Source organism: Capsicum annuum, chromosome 10, assembly GCF_002878395.1.
Source record: "Capsicum annuum cultivar UCD-10X-F1 chromosome 10, UCD10Xv1.1, whole genome shotgun sequence".
NCBI lineage: Eukaryota > Viridiplantae > Streptophyta > Magnoliopsida > Solanales > Solanaceae > Capsicum > Capsicum annuum.
Genome location: NC_061120.1, coordinates 159549385 through 159561369, shown reverse-complemented (window position 1 = coordinate 159561369; position 11985 = coordinate 159549385). Strand labels below are relative to the sequence as shown.

At 32.1% G+C, this 11985-nt stretch overlaps 1 protein-coding gene across 1 annotated transcript; it reads left to right on the top strand.

Moving 5' to 3' along the window:
• Positions 1 to 29: 29 nt before the first annotated feature.
• Positions 30 to 5907, top strand: LOC107846008 (auxin transporter-like protein 4; the record flags this gene model as incomplete). The annotated part of the gene is given in 4 exon segments (XM_016690536.2): positions 30 to 213; positions 311 to 408; positions 1153 to 1618; positions 5421 to 5907. Coding segments are annotated over 4 exon segments (991 nt in total), but the record flags the coding sequence as incomplete, so codon positions are not given.
• Between the last annotated feature and the right edge of the window lie 6078 nt (positions 5908 to 11985).

Genomic DNA, 11985 nt, shown 5'->3' with positions numbered 1-11985 from the left:
TTTTTTTTTTTTTTTTTGACTTGGAGCAGTAATATATATTACATCAATGACCATTTAGACAAGAGGACATGGACATACATATTTGGAGCTTGCTGTGCTACCACAGTTTTCATACCTTCTTTCCATAACTACCGGATTTGGTCTTTCCTTGGCCTTGGGATGACCACTTATACAGCATGGTACTTAACTATTGCTGCTGTCATTCATGGCAAGGTAAATAATTCAATTATTTCCTAAACAATATCATCCATCATTTATTACTGTACATTCAAATTTCTATGAATGGAGGTCATTTATATTGTTATTATAGGTTGAAAATGTACAATACTCTGCTCCAGCAAAGATTGTGCTGTATTTCACTGGTGCCACCAATATTCTTTACACCTTTGGTGGACATGCTGTTACGGTGTAAGTTCTCATCCCTTGTTACACCCATTTGTAAATGAGTTTTTATACACCGATGGATAATTAACATAGTCAGTGCAAGACATTTTTATACCATGAGATTATTTAAAAGGCAATTATGAGTAGCTGTTCTTATGAAGTGAAATTAGTTATCTCAAAAATCTAAGTTATAAGATGATGCTTAGTTATCTCAAAAATCTAAGTTTAATAAGATGATGCTACAACAAATTAAGTTATATGATCTAGCATAATAGTTTTTACAGTATCTATGTATGTGAGTTAAATTGATATGGGACAACTTAGAATTGTAGTGCAGAAGAATCCAATGCCAATATTCTCCCATGTACTTATAATCACTTTAAATAATTACTTAGAGAACATATCATTATATTCCATATTCAGTGGCTACTTTACCTCCCAAGTGGCCAAAGCCAATAAAGACAATGCTCTCATGCCTTTAAACAGTACATGTTACTAGAAGTATGTAAGCTTGAAATTGACTGTATAGTAAATTGGAAAACAATGTTTTCGAAAATGCTGATTATATATAAATAAGTACTTTGTACCTCAACAAGCTAGAAGATTAAATTTCAAATAAAAATATAAATAAGAATTTTATCAAGTGAGTGTAAGGCAAATAATAAGGATTGACGTTAGGCTCAATAGTTCTGTTGAGTCGCTCCTCTCCATATTCTTGTATTTATGACTTCTCAAACCCCCAATATAATCATTTTTGTTTATATATAGGGAAATTATGCATGCAATGTGGAAACCCCAGAAATTCAAGTACATTTACCTAATAGCTACACTCTACGTTTTCACCCTAACCATTCCATCAGCTTCAGCAGTCTACTGGGCATTTGGTGACCAACTTCTAAACCATAGTAACGCATTTTCACTTCTACCTAAAGACGGATGGCGTGATGCTGCAGTTATATTGATGTTAATTCACCAGTTTATCACGTTCGGATTCGCTTGTACTCCGTTGTACTTTGTGTGGGAGAAGGTGATAGGTATGCATGACACCAAAAGCATATGCTTAAGGGCACTTGTTAGGTTGCCTGTGGTGATACCCATATGGTTCTTAGCTATTATTTTCCCATTCTTTGGGCCTATTAACTCTGCTGTTGGGGCTCTTTTGGTTAGCTTCACTGTCTACATCATCCCAGCTCTTGCTCATATGCTCACTTATAGAAAAGCCTCTGCTCGACAGGTAATGCATTTACTTCCATACCTTCCAAAAATTTATATTCTCTCTATTTTTTTTTTTTTTTTTTTTTGTGTAAATACCGTCAAACCTCTCTAACAACCATTCTCTAACAACATTTCAGTAGTGAGCTTTCATGTCATATTATATGTTTTGTATAACATCATTTTGCTATATCAACCAAAAACTATCTGGATAAAGATGTTGTGATAGAGAGGTTTGACTGTATTCACAATTCTTTTTAGGTACCTTGTGCGTAGAATGCTTGTTTGTCTTGACATTTATGTTGTGTTATTGAACTAGGAAAATTTTAATTTTCATCTCACACGACTATCATAAGTTGTATTAAAATTGTGGACCCGAATTAAAATTAGGAAAAATTTCAAAATAGCAAACTATAGAGTCTTAATTGTAACTTTTATAGCAACAATTTCATAATTACGAAAAATAGCAATTGTATTTTGTATTTAAGTAAACTGTTGCTATACAAATACATATACAACAAGATTTACTTTCCTTATTTTACTCAAATTAGTTGAGTTAAATAAATAATAACTATCCCATCTAATTAAATTTTCATAAATTACTCTTATTTAAATTAGTAGATTCCTTTTTCAAATCAAACTCAAATATGAAGATTATTATTTCCATGATCTTCAAAATTTCAAAGTATCATTCTCTTATATCTCTAATTATTTTTTCTTGTTAGTTTTTCATTTTTTTTAATACTTTTTTTAATTTCTTTTTCTTTTCCATATTTTTTCTTTCCACTTTATTTTCTCTCTTCTACTTCTCTTCTTTTTTTTATTTTTTTCTTTTCTTATATTTTTTTTCATTTTCTTCTTCTTCTTTTTTTTTTTTAATTTCTTTCGCTTTTGGTTTTACACTTCTATTTCTAGTTTCTATTTTCTTTTTTTTTTTAATCCTTTTCACTTCTTTTTTTTTGAATTTTTATTTTTCGTTTTCGTTTTTTTCTATTTTTTTGTTTTTTCTTTTTTTAACTCTTCTATCTGTATCTTTTATTTTTAAAAGATAAATATCTATATCATATAGACATATTTAAAAAATATACAAAATAAATAGACATACAGATCTGCATATGTATTTATGGTAAAAAAACATACATATATATCTGCGTATGTATTTACAGAAATATTTGTCTGACTCATATGTATATATAAATATATAGGACACAAAATCTCTATAACAAAAATGACAATTATATACATATAGGTAATAAAAAAATACATATACATATCTTAAAACAGTAAAAGAAAACAAATAAGTACATATGTTACCCTCTAAAATGATATAGTATGTACAATTCAAAGACAAATCTAACACCGTATAAAATACATGTAACTCTGCATATGTATTTACAGAATACTGATCTATATGTATATTCTTATTTTATATGAGTCACCTTTGTATTTCGCAAATACATATGAAGATATATACTCCCTTCGTTTAAAAAAGAATGACCCCTTTTCCTTTTTGGCAATATTTTAATTTCAACTTTTCACATAACATGTTTAGGACCACAAGATTAAAAGACATTTTAGTACATTTGACACAACTTTATGTTTAGGACTATAAGATTCAAAAGTCTTCTTTATTTTTTTAAACTTTGTGCCAAGTCAAAGTAGGTCATTTTTTTTTGAAACGGGGGGAGTAGTATAGTTATGTTTGTTACTGTTTAATATGAATATAATATGTATGTCGTAAATACATATGTATGTTTTGTACTGTAAATATATATCCAAATTTGTATGGTTATATGTTTTGTTTGAATATGTGTATGTGATATACATATTTGTCTTTTCAAAAATAAAAGTAAGAGATAGAAGAGTAAAAAAAGAAAAAAAACAAAAAGAAAAAAAGAGAAGTGAAAAAGAAAAAAAAAGGAAGAAAGAGAAATAGAAGTGTAAAAATAAAAGAAAAAAAAGAAACAAAATAAAATAGAAAAAAGAAAAAGAAAACGAAAATAGAAAAAGAAAAAAAAGATATGAGAAAGTAAAAAAAAAAAAAGAAAATGAAAAAGGAAAAAAAAGAGAAATAGAAGAGAGAAAATAAAGTGGAAAGAAAAAATTTAAAAAGAAAAAGAAATTAAAATAAAAAAATAAAATGATAAAAAATAAGATGAAAAAAACTAACAAGAAAAAAAAGGTAGAGATATAAGAGAGTGAAAGATATGTTTTATTTTGAAATCATGAAGATAATTATCTTCAAATATGAAAAATAAAAAAATAAAAAATAAAAAAATGAAAAAGGAAAAAAAAATAGAAGAGAGAAAATATAAAAAAATGAAAATAAAATAAAATAAAATAAAAAATAAAATGATAAAGAAAATAAGATAAAAAAAAGGGATAAGAGATATGACTATATTTGGGAGAGGTGAAATAATGGAGTGAAAATAGAAAAATGTAAAATAGTAAGAGTAAAACATCACTTGCCTAGTTAATAAGTAAAATAATGTTATTCTTGCTATAAATTGTAATTTTATAAAAATATTGCTATTTATTATAATTATAGTCTTGAATATGCTACTTTCTATATATTTTTTTTCCCTTAAAATTATTGGATCCCAAACTCCACTTGTCAAACAAATACAACTCTCATATACAACTTGTGGTATGATTCACAAATATACAAATCAAAATCTTATTTATATTGGACGAGTAATAAATTTGACTAGTAATCTGGAAAATGAGACAGGTAACTTGCCGTGGCAGTAAGGTAATTAAATATATCAATAGTGTAAAAATTCTTCACGCTGTATGTGTATATTAGTACAATTCTTTTTTTATCATTTAAATAAATCATGTTGATGAGGAGTTGAAGGAGAAGGAGTGGGAAATATAATGGCGTAAGAGAGAAATAGGATGGTAGCAAAGGTACAATAAAGGTGGGACGTCATTTTCATTTAGTTATATGCCTACAGTATCACTGGTGTATTAGGTCTGAGATGAACTGGCTAGTATAATTGACTGTCCTTTTGGTCCCTTGAATTGATTGACCTATATTTTACAAAAAAATTTGTGCCTTTTTATCTTAAAATAATTGGAATTTTATCCAAACACATTAAAAGCTTAAAAGCTATTTTTGATTTAAAAACACTTAAAATAAATCCATCCAAACGGGCACAAATGTCAAATTAGTCTATACCCCATAGCTGTGCTATACATTTTCTGTTCATCAAGTTGTACACGTCTTTCGGAATTCCGATCCCTCCGGTCAGTGGCGAAGCCAGAAATTTCAATAAAGGGATTCAAAATTGAAAAACATAGGCACACAAATTAGCCGAAGGGGGTTCAACATCAATTATATATATACATAAAAAAGAATTTTCACTATATAGAAATAGTATAATTTTCCATCGAAGGATGAACCCCCTAATCATAAGGTGGCTCCGCCACTGCCTTGCAGTTCGATTTATGTGAAGGCATGTAGTTTGGTGTCCAAAAATTCAAGATATTTGTTGCTGTATATCGTTTCGTTGAGGGTAAAATAAGAGTTTAGAACCAGATTCTTATCATATTAAATATAAATACAAAAATATGTCATTTTTGTTAGTACTCATCGATAACAAAAGAGTGTCGTATCGATTGAGATGAAGGGAGCAATTTTATTGTTCACAAATCTTTTTTATGTAAGATGAAACGCGTCAACATCCGTTCCTTCCATATCATATAACCAATTCATGCTTGGTCTATATAATATTTATCAGCCTTGAGAAATATGATTGTGTAAATATTTTTTTATATTGTCAGTATCTAAAACGTACTCTTTCTTTGAATGAAAATTGCAGAATGCAGCAGAGAAGCCACCATTCTTCATGCCAAGCTGGACTGTAATGTACGCCATTAACATATTTATAGTGGGCTGGGTTTTGGTTGTTGGATTTGGGTTTGGTGGATGGGCCAGCATGAGAAATTTCATCAAACAAGTTGATACATTTGGCCTTTTTGCAAAGTGTTACCAATGCAAACCAGCAGTACCTCCGGCTAGTCTGCCACCACATTCGGTGCCCCAGGCCACGGTGCACCACTAGGAATGCTGAATAGGATACGCCATGCCAATATGTCGAAGAAGACAATGGTCAAATTGTTCTTCGACTATTTTTGTATGTAACCCAAATTGTGTTGTGTTCAATTTTAATTGTGTTTTTCTAGTTTTTTTTTTCTTTTCATTTTCTCGTATATGATATTAGGATATGATAAGAGTGTTGAATTGATGTGATGACTTTGCTATCGAAGGATAGGCTAATTAAATCAAGATATGCTAATTTTAAGTTCTTTTGTCAGACTTTTGGTGGTTAGCAAATGGTTACACCTATCTTATTATTATATCTATGCATATTATTACTACTTGATAAATTAAACAAGTACTAAGCAATATTTTCTGGTTACTTTTCTCCTTTTGGACTCTTCGCTCTATTTGTCGGTGCTCTAGTTGTCCAAAAGCCAGAAGCAGCTATTGGCCTGGACTGATTGTAAAGAAAGAACTAAGAGGCCATTAGAGAAAGGGTTTCGTTTTCGAGTCTGTTTTTGATTCTTCGACCTTGAATTTAGGTTTTCCCCAATGCGTCCTTGATATGCTAATTTTAAGTTCTTTTGTAGACTTTTGGTGGTTTAGTAAATTGTTGCACCTATCTTATTATATCTATGCATATTATTACTACTTGATAAATTAAACAAGTACTAGCAATATTTTCTTAACAAGATTTTCAAGTCTCTTAGATGGGTTTCAGAAGTAGTTTACTTGGTGAGTTTATCTCCGTCTTAGTTATGCAAGATCCGAACTCTAGTTACGTCACAAGCGTAAGTAATACTGATATAATAATAAAAGAGAGAACATATATCTGAGATGTTTTTAATTCTACTAGAATGTGACTTGCAGAGTTGCATTAGCATATATAATAGAGTAACTTAGTAAGCAACAGAAATAAGGAACTGACGTCGAAACACTCCGAACTCAAAGTTCCATTAACTGAGAAGTGTTGGGTTCTAAGTATATGAAAAGTGTGAATGGAAAATGGAGGTACTCAAGTGGAAGGAAAAATAGAGCAGAAAATACTAAAATGAAAAGTGTACTCTAAAATGGAAAGTCTACTATTTCTCCCACATTGGTGGGAGAATGTAACTTTCAAGTGTTTATATTAAGAAACACTTATTTCACTTGGTAAGTGAGGCAAGAAATAAGAGATGCCTTGCGCTGTCGTTGTTGCTTGCTCGGCTTTGGCTTTGGAAAATAATCTATTTTTTTGGACAGAATTTATTTGACAGAAATTTAATCTGGAGGGAAAATATAAACGCAGTAAATTTTTTCTGTGTTTTGATCCTCCAGTTATATGTATGCATGCAGTGTTTCGAACTGATGCTTCAAAAGGATGCACTGTTTTGAAATAATGCTTCAGAAGGATGCACTGTTTCGAACTGATGCTTTGGAAGGATGCAATCCTTCAACGATCAACGAAATGACACACTGATTCATGAAATGGTCTGCCTGTTCGAAAAAGATGCAATCTTTGGACGAACAAACATGATTTTTCAGGAAAGGTCACACCTTTTAAGTGAACTATTGCCACTTTTCAGAAGAGACATATGAAGGCTATATAAACCTGTTTTCATCCACAGGTTTAGATACAAATTTTTTGAATTACAAACTCTCTTCTTGTCTTCAAAACATTCTGTGTGATCAATCAAACTGTTGAGTGAGTTCGTTGAATCCAACAATTTGAGGTACCGCTATTGTTCGGATTGAAGGCCATTTTATCCTGGGAGGAAGATTCCATAACCTCGGGTACAATGAGAAAAATTATTCCTTAAGAACACTCCGTGAAGTCGGGGGACTTGGCCTTACAAATTCTATTTCATCTATTTTCTGAAAATAAACACACTTTTTAGATAGATTATTCATAATCTAATGTTGAAGGTGTTAAGTAACTTCAAAAGTGTTCTTGTCTTAGACTTGAACTAGAGTTGAAGTTGGTGTTGCATCTATACAAATTCTTGTACCTGAACACCATAAAATTAACAATCTTAAGGAATAACTTGCAGAATCTGTATTGCTTGTTTTCGGAGATTAAAGCTTTAAGCTTTCTACTTCGTTTGAACTTAGCAGTGATTCGAAGACATAAAATCTTCATCACAAGTTAAATATCACTTGGTTGATGATTGGAAGTCATAAAAACTTCATTGTTAACTAGAAACAAGAAGAAGAGTTTAAAGTTGCTTAACTTTATACGTAATATTCTAAAAATACTAAATTTTATTGTCTTATGGTGACAGGAAAAATGACTAACGAAAGTCAAATGCAAGACGCGGCTACAACTGTGGGCTCAACAAGTTGAGCAAATGCTCAGCAACCAATGACACCTGTAGAGAAGCCCGAAAAATTTGTGGGCATTGACTTTAAGTGACGGCAGCATAAGATGTTCTTCTACCTCACAACACTATGTCTTCAAAGGTTCACTAGTGAGGATGCTCCTAAGGTGCCCGAGGATACCTCGGACAAAGAGTGTTTCATAATTGTAGAGGCTTGAAAACACTCTGACTTCCTTTGCAGGAATTATATCTTGAGTGGTCTCCAAGATGACCTTTATAATATTTACAATGGAACTAAGACATCGAAGGAATTGTGGGAGGGCACTAGAACAAAAATACAAGATAAAGGATACAAGAATTAAGAAATTCTTTGTTACAAGTTTCCTGAACTTTAAAATGATGATAGTAAATCGGTTGTCTCTCAAGTACAAGAATTGCAAGTAATCATCCACAATCTCCTAGCGGAAGGTATATCTTTGAAAAATACCTTAGTTGAACAAATTGAAAATGTTCTTAGTACTCACATAAACTATTTTGTAGGTTTGATTGTGAATGATGCATTTCAAGTAGCAGCGGTCATTGAGAAGATATCACCTATGTGGAAAGACTTCAAAAACTACTTGAAGCACAAACGTAAGAAAATGATTATCGAAGATCTTATTGTCTGACTGCATATTGAAGAGGATAATAAGGCTGTCGAGAAAAGGTCAAAAGGAAATTCTATAATTAATGGAGCACATATTGTAGAAGATGACCAAAGCAATTCTAAGAAAAGGAAGAAAGTTAAACAAGGAAGCAATTAACCTAAAAAGAAATTCAAGGGAAAGTGCTTCAACTGTGATAAGATTGGCCATAGGTCCATGGATTGTCGTGCCCCTAAGAAAGTCAAGAAAAAAGACTAAGCAAATATGATTGAGACCAACAAAGAATATGATAATTTGTGTGCTATATTTCAGAACGCAACTTGGTGGGGAATCCTCGTGAGTGGTGGATGGATTCTGGTGCCACCCACCATGTTTGTGCCAACAAAGAGTTGTTTCCGTCATTCGCTCAGGCTCAAGTAGAAGAAATGATCTACATGGCTAACTCCGCTATGGATAAGGTAGAAGGAACAGGAAAAGTGGGCTTGAAAATGACTTCAAGAAAGGTCTTGACACTTAACAATGTCTTGTACATTACAGAATTACGTAGGAACTTGATTTCTATTTTACTTCTAGACAAGAACGGATTCAAATGTGTAACTGTTTCTGAAAAAATTGTAATTAGCAAATGAGAAGTGTATGTAGGAAAAGACTATCTCACCAAGGGCCTTTATAAGATGAAAGTAATAAATATTGAAATCAATAAAAGTTTAAATTCTTCTTACTTGCTTGAGTCTTATAATTTATGGCATGAACGTTTAGGCCATGTTAATTACAAAACATTACGAAAACTGATTAACTTAGCAGTTTTACCAAACTTTGAATGCAATAAATCGAAGTGTCAAATGTGAGTGGAATTAAAGTATGCAAAGCATCCTTATAAGTTCGTTGAAAGAAATTTCAATCCCTTAGACTTAATACACACTAACATTTGTGATATCAAGTCAACACCATCACGTGGTGAGAAAAGACATTTCATAACTTTTATTGATAATTGCACTAGATATTGTTATGTCTACTTGCTAAATAGTAAGGATGAAACAATAGATGCATTTAGGCAATATAAAACTGAAGTAGAAAATCAGTTAGAGAAAAAGATAAAAATGATAAGAAGTGATAGGGGCGAAGAATATGAGAAGAATATGAATCTTCCTTCACCGAAATATATGTGGAGAATGGAATCGTCCATAAAACTACGACCCTGTATTCACCTCAATCTAATGGAATTGCGTAAAGAAAAAAACAAACGTTGAAGGAAATGATGAATGCCTTACTTATAAGTTCTGGTTTACCGCAAAACTTGTGGGGGGAGGCTATCCTTACAGCCAACCGTATACTCAATAGAGTTCCCCATAGTAAGACACAATCAATTCCTTATAAAAAATGGAAAGGAAGGAAATCCAACTTGAAATATTTCAAAGTGTGGGGGTGTCTAGCAAAGGTCCAAATTCCTATGCCTAAAAGGGTTAAGGTAGGACCTAAGACTGTGGACTGCGTGTTCATAGGATATGCTAAAAGCAGTAAAACATGTCGATTTTTGGTTCATAAATCCGAACATCTGAATATAAATAAAATATGGTAATTGAATCAGACAATGCTGAATTCATTGAAAATATTTACCCGTATAAAATTAGACATGAACAGTCAGTCTAGTGGAGAATCTAAATGACCTCGAGATGAACCAAGTGAGAATGTACATAATGAAGAGAATGAAAGACGTAGTACACGTCAAAGAACGTCTACTTCGTTTGGATTGGATTTTATAATATTTCTCTTAGAAAATGAGCCTCAAATATTTAAAGAAGCGATGTCGTCGTCAGATTCATCCTTTTGGAAAGAGGAAGTCAACAGTGAGATTGATTCTATCTTAAGAAACCATACATGGGAATTGGTTGATATTTCTCTAGCAAATAGACCTTTAGATTCTAAATGGATCTTCAAAAGAAAAATAAAGGCGGATAGTACTATTGACAAATACAAGGCAAGACTTGTAGTAAAAGGCTTCAAACAAAAATAAGGCCTTGATTACTTTGATACATACTCGTCGGTAACAAGGATAACGTTGATTCGAATGTTAATTGCCTTAGTGACGGTACGGTCTTGAAATTCATCAAATGGATGTGAAAACCGCATTCCTAAAAGGAGAATTAAAGGAAGAAATTTACATGAAATGGTCTGAGGGTTTTGTGATTCCAAGAAAAGAAAATAAGGTGTGTAACCTTGTGAAGTCACTTTATGGACTAAAACAAGCACCTAAGCAATGCCATGCAAAGTTTGACCAAACCATGTTGGCAAACACATTCAAGATAAATGAATGTGATAAATGTGTTTATATTAAAGACACTCCAAATCACCAAGTCATTGTGTGTTTATATGTAGATGATATGTTGATCATCAGTAGAGACATTTCAGACATAAATGCAATGAAACGAATGCTCGTAGATGATATGTTGATCATCAGTAGAGACATTTCAGACATAAATGCAACGAAACGAATGCTCGAGAGCAAGTTCGATATGAAAGATCTTGGAGTTGCGGATGTGATATTAGGAAGAAGAATCCATAGAACTTCACAAGGGTTGCCATTGTTACAGTCTCATTACATCAAAAATGTACTTGACAAATTCAAGTATATGGAATTTGGTATTGCAAAGACTCCATTGGATGTAAGCTTTGCACTTTGAAAGAATAAAGGTGAAAGTGACTCACAATTGGAGTACGCAAGAGTATTGGGATGTTTAATGTATATAATGAACTGTACACGATTAGATATAGCATGAGCTATTAGTAAATTGAGTCGGTACACAAGTAATACCAACAAAACTCATTGGATGGCAATGAAAAGAGTTTTGGGGTATCTTAAATACACTCAAGACTATGCTTTGCATTATAATAAATATCCCGCGGTACTTGAAGGATATAGTGATGCAAATTGGATCACTGGATCGAACGAAATAAAATCCACAAGTGGATATGTATTTACTATCAGTGGAGGAGTAGTCTCTTGGAAATCATCCGAACAGACTTGTATTGCTCGCTGTACAATAGAATCTAAATTTATCGCATTGGATAAAGCCAGTGAAGAAGTAGAATGGCTCCAAAATTTCTTGAAAGATATTCTTTATTAGCCCAAACCAGTGGAACCAGTATGTATACACTGTGATAGCCAAGCGACAATAGGTAGGGCAAGGAGCTTGATGTACAACGATAAATTTCATCACATACGATGAAGACATAATACCGTTAGTGAACTTCTCTCTAGTTGAATTATCATTGTTGACTATGTAAAGTCAAAGGATAATGTATCGGATCCATTTACAAAAGGCCTATCTAAAGAAGAAGTGGAAAGGACATCCAAGAGAATAGGTTTAAAGCCTAGGACAAGTCAGCATGGCGGTAACTCTAC